This window comes from Drosophila rhopaloa, unplaced genomic scaffold, assembly GCF_018152115.1.
Source record: "Drosophila rhopaloa isolate 14029-0021.01 unplaced genomic scaffold, ASM1815211v1 contig_178, whole genome shotgun sequence".
Classification (NCBI taxonomy): domain Eukaryota; kingdom Metazoa; phylum Arthropoda; class Insecta; order Diptera; family Drosophilidae; genus Drosophila; species Drosophila rhopaloa.
The window spans coordinates 8,354,356-8,370,174 of record NW_025335059.1 but is presented as its reverse complement, the minus strand read 5'-3'; the positions used below and the strand labels follow the sequence as shown (position 1 = coordinate 8,370,174).

The 15,819-nt window shown below is 38.5% G+C and overlaps 2 protein-coding genes across 2 annotated transcripts; both read left to right on the top strand.

Annotated features, from left to right (window-relative positions):
- Positions 1-7,163: 7,163 nt before the first annotated feature.
- Positions 7,164-7,843, top strand: LOC108050260. The gene is made up of 2 exons (XM_017131840.2): positions 7,164-7,278; positions 7,344-7,843. The coding sequence occupies exons 1-2, from the start codon at positions 7,233-7,235 to the stop codon at positions 7,733-7,735; spliced, it is 438 nt and encodes a 145-aa protein (XP_016987329.1). The 5' UTR covers positions 7,164-7,232; the 3' UTR covers positions 7,736-7,843.
- A 470-nt stretch (positions 7,844-8,313) lies between these two features.
- LOC108050255 lies at positions 8,314-9,873 on the top strand. Its single transcript, XM_017131826.2, has 2 exons — positions 8,314-9,331; positions 9,568-9,873. Exons 1-2 carry the CDS (start codon positions 8,314-8,316, stop codon positions 9,777-9,779), a joined length of 1,230 nt encoding a protein of 409 aa, XP_016987315.2. The 3' UTR covers positions 9,780-9,873.
- The last annotated feature ends 5,946 nt before the right edge of the window (positions 9,874-15,819 follow it).

The window sequence follows — 15,819 nt, the reverse complement described above, 5'->3', positions numbered from 1 at the left end:
TTAGGCACTACGCTTTTCCAGTTGTGACCTTATCACAGTGTCATTAAACGGCCTGTAGAGCAGACAAGAAGGATTCGTTGGATGGCACACATATATATAGGGATAGGGATCAGCCCCCAAATGCGGAGCAGCCATAGTACCGGAAATTGCTGCAAGGATGGCAGCCACGTATATATTCATCTTGGTTGACCAGTTGTGATTAAATTAGTTCTTATAATTTATTTGTTAAGGTATTTTTGATATATTTGTGCAGAACTTATCGCATTAAAAGTAGGCTAAATTTAATTTTAAATGGTATAATGTTTTATTTTTGTTTGTTAAGTACTTTATAGGGCATTCTTTATAGTGGAAATTCATCATAAAATTCATCATACTTCTGATTCAATTTATTTTAGGTTTACAAATTAAGTGCTCACCACTTTTCTATAAAAAACCAATAGAAAAGCAATAACTTGACACTTCGCTTCGTGAAATAAAACGATTTCATCCTCTCAAAATCAAAACATAATTTTTTTGCTTTTAGTAAAGTGTTTGGCTTTGATCAATTTATTGCCGGCACGTTTCCGCGCTAACAGACTCAAAACAATTTCGGGGCACACGTGTTCTGGCTGCCACGACGAAACTAAACCCAAAACCAATTGAGATCCCGGGAAAACTAAAGGAAATGACCGCAACTAAAACAAAGGCGCCTACCTGAAGGGGCCAGCAGGTGGCTCGATTTTTGCAATTGAAAATCCGGGTGGGTTCGGTATCCTGGATCCCTGTTGTCTTTATGGAGCCACGTGCTCGTTTTGCTGGCAGGCGATGCTCACTGGCCAGGAAATTCATGGCCACTTAAATGCTGTAAAATGGACCAAGCTGCCGGCACTAAAAACCAAAAGTTGCTCTACCAAAACTTTAGTTTAGCTTTCACAGACACACACAAACCAACATACCTTGGTCGCTTTTATGGCTCATCATTTTTTTCTTTTACTTCACGGCAATTTTTTTTCAGCTTGGGTCAGTCATAAAAAGTTAAAGTTGAACTTTTTCTAGCTGAACGGGTAGCCAGCGGTAAATCAGCTTTTATTGTGCATAAATTAAAAATGTTCAATTAAAAGTAGAAAAAAGAACAAGAAGGGTTCTGGTTTCTTTTTTACAAAGTACACGTGGCTGGTAGCTCAATTTCAGCTCAGTTTTCCCAAAGCAACTTTGCATTGAAAATATAGCAAACTTCTAATATAGTTCCACTTCAGCAATTTAGTTAGGAAAACATGTTGAAATTTAGTGGAAATTTAATTAGGGAACATATGGCTCCCACACATTTCCAATGCATAATATTCAATGCACGAACAATTGATCCAGCAATTATTCATACATTTGTTGCGCTTTAATGCATAGTTATTGTCAATAATTAACACCATAAAAAAAAGTGAATTCTGCATCGAATTACAGTTCCGATTCATATGTGTTTGCATAATCAGTTGCAAACACATTACACTTTTTTATCCTCATTATTAATGCAGCTCGAAATCCTTCTCTGGCACTTACTTTTGTTTACTCTCGTTCATTAAAAGTGTTAAGCACCAATTGGATGCCATTTCGTTGATTAACAAAATACCCCTCGATCTGTGCATTATAATTTTTTGCAATGTCATGAAAACGGATTTCGCATGGATAAATTCTTAAAAGTATATGTAAATGAGAGTGGCGAACATTAAAATTATTATAACATAACATAAGCTTAATGAATTCGTTATTAATTCGAATTAACCATAAGGGAATACTGCCTGTTATTGACCTTAATTAAATCATTTCCATTTGCCTTTTAGAAATATTTAATTATTATTATTAGCATATCTCTAATTGGTTTAGCTGGTTTGGTTTTCAATACTTCGTTAGGCTTTTGAATTTTCAAAAAGTATCCAAACTATATATATGGACTTATTTACTCACGTCATGCAATTTGTAGATAACCGACAAAAGCAATATTTTTTCTATACGGAACTCAACCCTAAGGCTATTTGAATCTGACATTCTTCACCAAGTCAATTGCAGATAAAATGGTAATTAGGGAAGTTGAACAAAAATTTGTATTTATTTATTTTTGAAATTTTCCCGACGAAACTAACAAAACTACAAAACTTGAAGTTGAATATCTGTCAACGAGTCGAATGCATGTTCCCAAGGCGATGAAAATCAATTTGCAATGCACCATGCCAGCAAAAAAGCCGAGAGCATAGGGAAAAATATTCAGAGACACATGGCGAGGCGTACAGGCTTTGCATCTGAATCTGAATGCGAATTTGCCGCTGCCTCTGAATCTGAATCGGATAGAATCAAGAAGCAGGAATCAGCGAGCAGAAGGAATGCCAAGCAATGCAAATAGCTCTAAATGCATTTGGCGATGCTGTGATTTGATTTCGATATTCCCCCGCTCGCGCTGTGTGTGTTGACTTTCAATTTCTGTTCGCGAGCGTAAGTTTTTCACCCGTTTTCACCGAGCTTTTCCCCGCCTTTCTGATTATAATTCCAATGCAGCGACTTCTGGCTTTGGGAAAAATGTCATTTGAAAGTTGGTGTACTCGAGACTGCAGGCTGCCAGCTTCCGCTTCCGTTTAATCATTTTCCGCACTGTTGTTATGCCGTTGGGCTGATTGGCGTCGTTCACTTAGCTGATTGCAGAAGCTATCAAAAATTCGCAGCGACAACGTGTCGTATGCGTGATATTATGCCAGGTCGTGCTCATTCGCACTTGTCTCCCTGGCATCTTCATTCACATTGTGAGTTGCACAACGAAAAATAATTTAAATTATTAGAAATTATATAATAATTTAAAAAAATATAGATATTTGGGTATATAATAAGCAATAAAAATAATATTAGTAATCCAAATAAGGTGCTAAAACAATCAATCAATTTGGAAGGCTACTGAATAATATTTAATGTCGAAAAGAAAAAATTGTTGAATGCAGAAAAAATTCAGCAATAAATAAATTTACCCAACGAATTTATTTAATATGAATATCACGAACAAAGAAAAAATAATTGCCATTAATTTAATATTTTGATTGGACAAGGATTGAAAACAATAGCAAATATAAAACTTGATATACATTTTATTGTAGTAAGTTGTACAGTCAATTTTAAATTAACAGTTTCACCTTACACACAAATCAATAAAATAAGATTTTAGTATAAAGCTATACAAAAACCACACATGAAAACAGTTGGAAATTACAATTTTCAGCAGATTTGTGACTGTGTGGTGTCAGTTGGAAATGGAAACAAGGAAAAGTGAGGAACCTGGAGGAAAAACTTTGTTAATTTTCGAGCAGCTCACGCAATAAAGCAAACGCAGGCAGCGCATCACGTGCGCATTTAAGTTGCAAGTTACAACGGCAACGTGCCGCATCTGAAGATACACAGATACCGTACACCCGGCCCCACACGGATACTCACTCACACCGTTATGGGAACAGGACTAGTTAGCTCATGTCAGTGTAAATTTTACACACAGGCGAAACCTGATGCCGCATACAAAACCCGAGCGACTTTACCTCCCATCATCTACCTCACCTTTTTGCGGTTTATATTCAGGCGCGTGTGCAATAAAAAGATATACCCAGTCGGCATTACGGAAGGCGAGGCAAGTTTTTGGCATCTACGGCGGAAGCAGGACGCTCCCGGGAAGTCGGGCAGTGGCAAAACACATAGCTGGCTGCGCTGCATAATCAGGCAAAGGCGACGGCGACAACGACAACATTTATCAAATGAAATGCACGTGCCAAGCGCTTGGCTGGCCCGCTTCCGTGTGCCGCGTTTTGGCCGGGCTTAGGGTCCTCCGAGGTGCCATAGCTTCGGGACGGGCTTGTGCACGAGGTTCGCCGGAAAAGTTGCACAACAATCACCCAAGAGTACAGCAAAATAGTTAATGGCGTTTAACAAATTTCCACCGACTCTAAATCACTTCAAAAGTAATACATTTATATATATTCTTTTGGAAATAAGAATGTAATATGTTTTTTTCACTGGTTTATGTAAACCTTAGTACATTTTTAACACTATTTATAATTTATATTTATATTTATATTGGCTTTGCCTTTTCCAAAAAGTCTTATGATATATTTATAATATGTGCCCAATTATTTCAAATTTGTCTCAATCGCAAGAAAATATAGCTATTTATTATGGTGTTTTGGCTATCGATTTCTGAAATAAACCTTTTAAAATATCTTTAAAGAACCCAAATTCATTTAATTAATTAGGCAGCCCTCGTTCTGGGCATATCTATATTATTCCCTCGTATTCAGTATCAGCACATCTATCGTCTATATGAGCGAAATCACCTGCCAAGTACACTGCATCTCCATAATTAAAACAAGAGACAAGGGGCCCCACTATCAGATACCCGTTACTCAGGTAAAGGAGGCAGGAGATGGAGATAGAAACTTGATCACGCATAACTTTTTAACGAATGGTCCGATTTGAAAAATTTCTTCTCATTTCGATAGGTATTGATAAACACAATAAAACGCATTTTTACTTTTCCGAAATATTTAAATTTTAAAATCGTATATAAGCGATTGTGGGCGTCAGAGGGGCGTGGCACCATTTTGAAACAAACTTGCGCTGCGTAGGAACTCCTAGAATCTGCATGCAAAATGCCAATCTTCTAGCTTTTATAGTTTCCGAGATCTCAGCGTTCATACGGACAGACAGACAGACAGACAGACGGACAGACAGACGAACAGACGGACAGACGGACAGACGGACATGGCTATATCGACTCGGCTAGTGACCCTGATCAAGAATATATATACTTTATAGGGTCGGAAACGCTTCCTTCTAGCTGTTACATACTTTTGCACGAATACAATATACCCTTTTACTCTACGAGTAACGGGTATAATGAGCTAAGTTTCTGGGTTAAGTTTCTTTTGCAATGAATTATCTCAGCGATATGGAAGTGAGTTATTGACTAGACTTGTTGACTTGTTTTTGGTTGATTAAAAATATTATCATACTCACATAGCATATTAGGATATAATGGTTTTGCCATATTATAAAACTATATAAATAAGAATTTCTGATATATGAAATTTAGCTGTTTGAGGGGGATCGTAAAATGCTTTAAAATGCGATTATAATCCCTTCGACATTTCTTTGATGCAGCGATGACTGCCTCCCTTTTGGCGCCCCTCCAGAAATGGCATTCTGCTGTCGTCGAAGTTTCCGCACCTTGCAACCAAGTGGCTGCTCCTTCAGCTGCTTAAGTGCCATGCATTAAGATTGAGTTGTTTTCCTTGTAGCCACATCGCCCCTTCCCAACCTTCGTGGCACATTCCACTCGAGAAAATCGATGATGTCTTGGGTGCTTTTGTTTTTGCAGCCGCACTCCAACTTGAAAATGTTTTGATAAACTAGCGCTCTGGCTATGCAAAGAAGGGAAACGTAAAGAAAAAATGGAAAAGAAAAGAAGCCCGGCAAGTTAAAGCTGCAACAAATGCAGCAACAATGGCAATTCAACCAACAACAGCTTTAGCAGTTGTCAAAACGATTCTGAGAAAGGAGGGAACAAACTTTTTGGCCAACTGTCGAAAAACAAGCGAGATGAAATTGGTACAACAATTGTCAATGCGTCAATTTGAATGGATTTCAGATGCATCAGGAGACGCTGCCTCAGCTGATAAAAATATCAACAGAAACAAGTGTCTAAAGTTTGTCTAAGAAAGTACTACCAAACAGTATGCATAAAAAAGGTAATTTTTTTTACTAATTCAAACAAAAAGGAAGCAAACTTCGACAAGCCGAAGTTTATACACCCTTGCAGTTATTACAAAACGACTACATTTCGATTTGTATACCTATATTACTAAAAACAATGAAGCTATGGCGATTTTGGGCTGCATTTTGCCAACGTTACAATAGCAGCTGATATATGATATTGTTGTCCGATATTGATAAAACTAAAAGTGTAATTCTGATATAGAATATAAGTACTATAATTACTATAATTACTATATCACAGAAAAATATTTTTTTCCATTTTAATATTTAAAATTTTTTGATTTTTCTATGGGAGCTTTACGATATAGATGTCCCATTTTAATTTAATTAAAACCGTAATTTCGTAGTATTTAAATATTACAAAATCCGAAAGAACAAAAAAAAACAACAACAAAGTAATACTTTTTTCCCATTTTTTATCCGGTTGTTCCTATGGGACCTATATGATATAGTCGCCCGATCCGGCTCGTTCCGACTTATATACTACCTGTAATAGAAAGACAACTTTTGGAAGAGTTTCAAGCAGATAGCTTTAAAACTGAGGGACTAGTTTGCGTAGAAACTCTCCTGGTAATCCTGATCAAGAATATATATACTTTATATGCTTCTGCAATTCGAATGCAGATTTTTAGAGAATCGAAACACAAGGCTTTAGAGGTATGCCACTTTGGAATCGATTTAAATTTGGTAAAGTTATGGACTCTAGAAGACCAATTTTAAGTCACTCTTTTACAAGACATCGGAAAATTAGAAATAACTAATATGAAAATGGGTCAAAAATTTGATCAGTGTTAAATTAAAAATTTTGAATGCAGATTTTTAGAGAATCGAATCACAAGTCTTTAGAGGTATGCCACTTTGAAATTTGGTAAAGTTATGGACTCTAGAAGTCCAATTTTGAGTCACTCTTTTACAAGACATCGGAAAATTAGAAATAACTAAGATGAAAATGGGTCAAAAATTTGATCAACGTTAAATTGAAAATTTTGAATGCAGATTTTTAGAGAATCGAATCACAAGTCTTTAGAGGTATGCCACTTTGAAATCGGCTTAAATTTGGTAAAGTATTGGACTCTAGAAGTCCAATTTTGAGTCACTCTTTTACAAGACAGCGGAAAATTAGAAATAACTAACATGAAAATAGGTCAAAAATTTGATCAGTGTTAAATTGAAAATTATGAATGCAGATTTTTAGAGAATCGAATCTCAAGTCCTTAGAGGTATGCCACTTTGAAATCGGCTTAAATTTGGTGTGTTTAACAAACCTAAACTCTTAGTTATTGCTGACTTTTAAGCATTTAAATTTTGAAATAAGATTTTATGAAATTACACTGAGTTTATTTAATTTGTAAGGAATCGTGGGCTATATATTTTTTTTGCGTGTCAAAGCAGTCCTTGACCCAAAAATCGGTATACAAAACAACCAAACAGAGCGAGATATTCAAAGAGCAACAAGGTAAAATATGATTTGGAAATTTCTTATTTGCTGCCTGCTTGGCCACTCGTTCGGTAAGTGGTCTTGAGTGCTTTAATTAACGTAGAACACCGACCTAAACCTTACAAAATCCGGGTAGTTATTGGGATCGGGGCCAAATGTCTGCGGAGCACAGGCCACATGTGGCAGCTGAAGCCTCCGACCGGGTCAACCAGCTGCAGTCGACCGTCATTACTGCCCAGAAACGCAACTGCCACTGAAAAGCCAGCATCGACAACAGTCGACATTGGAAAAGCAACAATGGAAGCATCGGTGCCGGAGGTTGCAGAATCCTTAACTGCCCCTCCTGCGGTGATTCTGGCCAACTACGTCTACGAGTGCGCCAGTCGCCGGACAGCAAGCACTTGCAGCCAGCAGCCGGAGAAGGAATCGAAGCCGGAATTTAAATCCGGTCCGGAGTCGGAGGTGGCTAAGCCCCAAACTGCAACACTGGCAGTCGGCGAACTGGAAGGATTCAGGCCAACTGTGTGAGATGGGCAGGAAGCGGGCAGGAGATTAATCCAGCTGATGGGCCGGGCGATTTAAGTCCCATATATACATTTGCATATATTTCATAAGGCAATAAAGTTAGCCAAGCAATCGTCATGTATCTTACTAAGCCTTAGAAACTGTAATAGAATACTATTATACTATGATACAGGGAAAAGTTTTTATAATTAGCGGCTAAGCGTACTTTAAATAAGAAAATAGGTAAAAATGAATATAAATTGTTCATGGTCATCTTTGAAAACATATTCTGTGTCTAAACAATGATTTTGTACTAATCAAGTTGAACAATCGTTTTAATTTGTAATTGACGTCTGTTCGTCGATATAAACATCTGTTTACAGTTACGAAAGCAGCCGATTTTATTTCTTATTTTTATTTTCAAACCAGAAATGTATATAAAGTGTTTGTTAACAGAGACTGCTGGTATGCTTACAAAGCGATAAGAAATAGAATTATTGTTCAGTTGTAAACTGAGAGCTTTTCAGTTGTATTATCTGGAAGCTTATCAGTAGCGGCAGCAGATCTCTATAGTCTAGAATTTTAGTCCGATTAGTTCAGTCATGGCAGCTTGGCTCAGTTCAGAATACCTGGAAAATGCACTGCGTCGGCATTACCAGAATCCCAAACTTCGAGTGGAATCTGTGGATATAAAACCGGCCCTGGGAAAAGGAGAAAACTATGGCGCTATATTAACACGTATACGCCTCGTATACAGTGATGGCCTGGGCGGCCAAGTTGAAGAGCATTTGATTGCAAAAACCACTTTGGAAGATGAAGATGCGGAGACCAGGAAAAAGAAAGCACCATATGATATTTACAATCGGGAACTAGAGATTTACGAACAGGTTTTGCCAAAATTGCAAAAATTAGCAGGCGAACAACTATGCCCTAAAGTACTTCACATTGATCGTCAGCGAGGAGCACTAATAATGGAGGACTTGAGCTATGGAGGATTTGTTATGGCCCCAAGACTGCACAGATTGGATGAGCAGCATGTGAGTTTGGTTCTAAGAAAGTTGGCCAAAATGCAGGCAGCTTCAGCGGTTTTGGAGGAACATGCAAAAGATAATAACTTCTCCCTAACCAAATACGATCGCGGATTCTTTAATCGCTATACGGAAAGTTTTAGTGCCTACTTTTTGGGCTGCCTGAAGTCCTGTGCCAGTCACCTGAAAAACCAGCCTGAGTACGAAAGTCAGGCAAAACTATTAGAGGACCTAGCCCCTCATTACATGGGGCTGGGACTTCGCTGTTTTCAGCCCGAGGACTCGCATATTAATGTCCTGACGCACGGCGACTTGTGGACAAACAACATGATGTTCAAATACAAGGAGGGCGTGCCGAGCGATGTCCTTCTGATTGACTTCCAGTACGCATTCTGGGGCTCGCCCACGCTGGACATCCATCATCTGCTCAACACGTCGGCCGTGGAGCGAGTGCGAAGCGAGCTTCAGATTAAGATGAGATGTGTCTACCACGATGTGTTTGTGAGGGAGCTGCGGAGGCTTGGATTCAAAGGTCAAAGGTTACACAGTCGAAAGCAGTTTCACCTAGAGTCCGAACAGAAGCGCTTTTATGGTAAGTAACCTCGAAGCTTTAATCACTGAGAGATATAAGTACTCATAAATAATTTATATTTGAATGTTGCATATTTTACTTGTATTTTGTTGTATTCACGACTTTATACAGTTTTTATACAAAATGATTCTACCTTTTTGTATACAATTTATACCTTAAAAAATCACTGAAGATTCTACATTCTGAGTACAAGTACAAAGAAACTACTGATGACATGAGTTTCGTTATTTCTGCAGCTGTTCACTGCGGATTGCTCCTACAGCCCGTGCTGCTGAATACCGATGAGACTGATGCGGATTTCGCCGCCCTGCTATCGGATCAACCCCGCGGAATGAACATGAAAAGGCGGCTGTATCTCAATCCGGACATACATGACTCCATCAGGCAGCTGGTGGTGCAATTCGAGCTAGAAGGACTCCTGGATCCGCGGCAGTACGAAGCACTCTAAACCTGGGTGTAGCGAATTTTTCTGCTCTTTCATAAACTCCCCCATTAGACTTTTCAATTAGACGAGCTAATAAACATAAAACATGGGAGCCACAGCCGCAGGCATTTTAAAGCCAGCCGTCAGAAGCTTTTTGAATTATGAACCGAGTTGGGAAAATAAGAAAAAATGCCAAAACGAAAACACATTCAGTTGGCCCAGACAAAAGCGCAACAAATTTAGCTGCTGCGAAATGGGAAAAATGGAAAGACGGAGGCGGCAAATGGAAAGGCGAGAATAGTTACACACATTTTTTGAATTGTTTAGCATTTTGAATGAGTGAATGAATGAACGCCATGCAGAGCTGTGAGTGCGTGTCTGCCGCAGAAAATGAAAATGAAAAGAAATGGGAAATTGAGACCCGGAGGAAAATGGGGAATCCTGCACGTGGCCTCTGCTTAATTAAAACTTTAGTGCGAAATGCCAGCCAAGCTGTTGGAAAATTAACCAAATTATCACGTGTCTGCCGCTGGCATTGCAGCATTCAAAACTGCATTAAAGCCGAGTGCAATTAGGCTAAGCTGCGCCATTTAGCCCGGCCTGCGCCTGAAACTAGGCAACAGTTTATTATAGTTAAAAGGAAACGAGAAAAAATAAACAAACTTTCATAATGTGCACAACTATCTGTCATCGAGAAAATGAATGCCAAATTTGTCTTTTGGTTGTCAGAAAAATTAACTATCTTTTTTAAAATAATGTCTATAAATGTTAAACCTTTAAAACAAACATCAACCCATTTTTTTTGAAAAATAAATAACATTTTACTTGGTTAACAAAAAGTTTTTGTCGGAAAAAAAATTGTTTTCTACTGGCGAAAAACTTGATTTAATAGAAGTTCCACTGTAGTGATGCACACAAAAATCCTAAAAGGAAGACGGGAAAATAACGAGGGTTGATTCGCCCCCATAACTTTTCGAAAATTCCAACTAAGCCTAATGCATGCCATTTAACGATTGTCTTTGTGTACATACTCGAGAGTGTGAGTGAGGTTGTGCGAGTGTGTGTACCTGCTTGTTTATGTGTTTTTCCTATCTCACTGGGAGACATCCTCAATTCGACAGAATTGTTGCGCGTAAAAAGCAGCCTGATATCCTATTTTTATTTTCGCTGCCATCGTCGTTCTTTTATCTTCTCTATATGAGTTTCTATTTACTTTGTTTATGTGCCTGTACATGTTTCCCTTCGAGGATAAGCAATTCTTGTGAAAATGTATATGTGTTGAGTGACTTTACTGCTCAACAAATATTCAGAAAAAATTACAAATTATGCATTTTTGTAAAAACTGTTTTATTGCATTTTTTGAAACATTTTTCTCTTTTTTTCATGTCAAACATGAAAATCAACTTAAGTTGATTTCCAATAAATATTGGTTTGTATACCCCCAACTTATTTTACTTAAATAACTTTTGAATTTGTAATCAATATTTGATGCGCTGTAATGGAAAGGATACTCTCTTAAAAAGTGTGAATATTGAATTAACTTAATGGAACACAGAGTAACTATTTGCTTCCACGTTTCTTTTTTATTAGCTTGAATTTCTCTTTCATTTTTTTTAACTGAAAATGCGTACATGTAAACATTATGAATTGTTTATGAAAAACTCGTTTTACTTTTTATCCATGAGTTTAATTTGATTTATTTTTTACCTAGAGTTGAAGATTTTATTTTCCCTCTGCTTAATTGTATTTCTGGTGAAATGACAAGTTCAGGTTGGGAAACTTTCTATCCTAGGGAGCCATTCTGTAGATTAAAACTTTGGGTTGCCCAAATTAAAAGAAAAGCAAAATAAAAAGCAAAGTTTACTGGGCACTGGAGTGGTGGAGTAAAAATATTAAAATTGCTGTCCAGCCGGGATTTATTTTCTTAATCCAAATAATGTCAAAAAGCCACAAACAAGCGACAGCCACATAAAACAACTTAGCAAATGAGCACACAACACACGCACTCATACTTTCATACAAGGGGGCAAACCGAAGAAAAATGTAATTTATTGTTATTACGAAAATAAATAAGAAAGGCAAGACACAACAAGGAACGAAATGAATCAGGGGGCTGGCGAAGGAGTGGCCACGCCCACTGTCCTCATACAGACACACACATACATGTGGCAATGCTGCAGAGCTGAAATTGTGGCAAATAAAAGCGAAGAAATTAAGCAACTGACCGCTGGCAAATAAACCGAAAAAGCGAACACAGACAAAGAAAAAGCACAAGAAATGGCAACGGCAGCCATTTTATATGCCATTACATTGTAAATAAAGTATTGTTTATTCCTGGTCGTATGTGTGCGTCGGTTTAGTGAACTATAACAAGTGAATTTATGTGAAACCGAAGTTGTGCCACTGCTACATTTACTTAATAACCCAGTAGCCAAACTCAGGTCAAGTTTTATTTGTCACCAGGGAGGCGAAAAGGAATTTCAATGGCATTATCGCTAAGCACTTAATCAGGTTTGGAATAGGCACAAGTTTGGGTTTCAATCTAATCAACTCGATTCCACATAGACCCAGAAAAAAGGTGGTTTCAAACATTTCTTGCAAATTGCAAAACTTCATCAGTTGAAAGTTTGGCCTAGTGCAACATTCTATGGCTCATTTTGCCAAATATTACTCGGCCGTACTGTACAGCCATAGCTGCAATATTTCAATTTATCTGCAGCTGAGCCATCGAGTTGATTTCGCCCACCCCGAAAACCCTTCGGGTCAAGTGTGAGTAATTACCGCAGTTAGGCCGATCCAGCCGAAGGGAACCTGAGCCGGCAAATGAAATTTCCATGAGTCCAAGGACCAAGCTTTAAAAATAGCTGCCTCCTGGGGAAAATGGTAAAGCGCTTGTTTTTGTATTTTCTGCTGCTCAGTTGAGCATGTGCTCTGCGTATGTGTGTGCGTGTCAGTGTGTTTGCAGGAGGTCAGAAAACACTTGACTAAACATTTTCATTTTGGCCAAGGGTGGCCAGAAGTCAATGAATTTTGCCACATGGCGTATGCTTGATATTGCGTGCTGTGTGTTTCTAGCGCTAAATGATTTCATTAAGTGCGAACTCCAACACGCTGGCCAATCAATAAAACAAAGTTCTAAATATTTAAAGCCATGTTGGAAAATAGCAGAGATACATTTCCTAATTTCAATTATCTTTAGAAAGCTATTTAGCAAAATATTAGTCATCATTTTTACTGAAAGAAAAGTAAATAACATGAAAATACAGTTTACCTAAGAAGGAATAACAGAAAATACGCCTAGAAGCGAATTCACTTTAATTGGCATTTAATTCGAATTAGCATTTTAACTGTAATTGAATATTGATAATGAAATAAGTGAATTTCAAAAGCCGGACGAAGTCAATAGCGATGACCTTTCGCCCATGGAAGGCAAGGCGTCAATGACACATGGAATGCGACTTACATGTCGGACAAAAATGTAATTTATTCAGTGCCGAAACAAAGACACTGCCACGCCCCAACTGAGCCCACATAATGAAAGACAAACAAAGCATTCTTTCAGGCGCCGCTGCAACTGTTTGACATGGATAGCTGTCTTTGGGTGTGTCAAAGTTCAAAGGACGAGGCGCAAGAATTAATACGGATTAGGTGAGCGACGACACATAGACCAGCCAACGGTCCCGATCCATCATCTTGGCACCAAGGGGTTAATGCCCTAATTGCATTAGTTGTGTGCGTCCATGATAAATCCATTTTCCAGACAGTTATTGAAAACTTATTAGTCTGCAGGCCAGGAAAATTGTACATCCAACAAGGACACTTTTGTATTCCCAAGAAATTTCATCGTATATGTAAGTTTACAACTTGTCAATCGAGTGGGCAAATGTGAAATTGCCTAAATGAATGGCTACTGAAACTAATCGATTTAGTCGAGCTGAATTTTAATTGCAGACAAGGATCTTGAGGGTCTAATAGGAAAATGTGAAATAGCTTGAAAATTAATAATTAAGCTGCGTAGGTCGATGGGAATTTATTGTAAAGCGTATGAAGTCTTGAAGAACCTTAAGAGTATCCACCAGAAAACAAATCCTTTTAAAGAGATGGATTTTTCCTGCTCTCAGAGAGATTATGTTTACTCACGACTTTCCCTCACAAACTCTCTGGCTCTCTCTGCACAAAAGCTTTCATCCTGCAGCTTTTGTCTCTCCTCTCAAAGGATGCTGGGCGAAAAGCGCTCAAGCTCTGGCGAAATGAGTCCTATCATTGAGTCCATATTGAGTTAGGTGCTTTTCACATTTGATATCCTTTCGCATTTCTCTCGTTGTTTTGTGTGCAATTCCACTTGGCTTAAATTTCATTTTCCTATGTCTTCAGCATTAGCCAGCACATTCCTTCTTTCTTAGCCCACAATTCTGTTTTTGTTGCCACTTCATTTTGGCCGAAAGAGAGGAGAAAGGACTTCCCAGCCCGCTTTTGTTTTTTATCTTGCTGTTTGCCCTGCCTTGGGTTACCCGTTTTCCTTCTGCTCCTTATCTCTGCCCCTTTCCATTTTTTTTGTTGCTCAGTTTTTCCTCTGTTTTTGTTTTTATTGAACAGCGAACGCTTTCATTGTTTGATTTTTGTCAACGCTTTCCTGGCTCTGCTTCACTTTGCTTACATAAGTGCTCGTCCTGTCGTCCTGCTAACTTGGCCAAGATGGGGCGCTGGAGGACTGTGCCATTTGTTTCTGCATCTTGCGTGTTTAGTTTTTTCTTTATTTGGCTTACCCCATTGGTCATTGTTCATTTCTCGGTTAGTTGGTCTTTTAATCGCCTTGCTTAGTTATCCTGCCAACTGACTTTAGCCGTCTTTAGCCGGGCTTTTCGTTTCAATTAGTCAGAGAGCATTGCTTAAAGTGCTTTCCCGGTCTTTCGACTTAATCCCGGAGCCACGTTTGAGTTATTAGGTTAATATTTAATTGACATTTGCCAGATCAAAGTCGGTAGGTAGTAGTTTGTTTTTTTGTTACCTAAGCTAAGCTGCTTAACGAGCCAGGATTTTATTTTATCCGCCATTGATACGCTAATTACAGGCGATAATTTATCAAGCACACACACACACACAAGTTCACCCGACTGCTAAAAATTCAGCTGCAGTGGCAAAAATTGCTACTTAATTATCCCATTCTTTGTACTCCCCCTTTGCAATCCTTCGCATCCATTCTTGGCTCATGCACGTCGTCAATGTCACGACTGCATGCCGCCGTTTTCCCTCCCTTCACTTGGGGTAACTTTACAATTAACTACTAATTGCTCATACGCCACGTTGCTCGGATAGAACAAAGTCAGGTGTGCGTGGCGGCAGCAGTTTTCCTACCTCCCATCCGCCCATCGCTCTATTTTTCTTTGCCCGCCTTTGGCTCTAATTATCCGCGTTGTCACCCACCTGGCAGCGTTGTTGTCGCCATCGCAGTCTGGCATTTACTGAATTAAGTTTTAAATTTTTATTAAATGCCTTTGCGCATTTTTGGTCCCAGGCTTTCAGCTACTGTAATTAGTTTTTAATTGCTTTTCAGCTAACGTAACTATGCAAGGTTGCAAACGAATCTTAAATAGTTCACTGCTCTGTTAAAGATATACCGATTTCCCTCATTTTTCACTTTTTAAGAGGCCCAGCTGCGGAAAAGTCACTCAGCAATTGGGTCTGATCCACATCAACGGCTTGTTTGGAAAATGGCATAAAAATATGCGAACAAAAAAATGAAAACCAGCAAAAAGCGGCGGCAGGGATAAAAAGGAAAGTAATCACAAAACTTTCGCAATAAATCTATGAAAATAATGAAAAACCCAAAGTGCTACCCGACCTTCTCCCGCACTATTAGGTTTTCAATATTTCACGCATATAGGAGGATGTCAATATGGAAATGGATGGGTCGCCCAAGAGTTCAGTGCGACAATAAAATACTCTCAGGCCAAGAAATGCCAGTAGAGAGACAGACTGGAAAGAAAATTGCGATTGGAAATTATATATTACAGCTACATCAAGCCAATATAAAAATTTGTAAGGAAAAATCAAATTGAGTTTC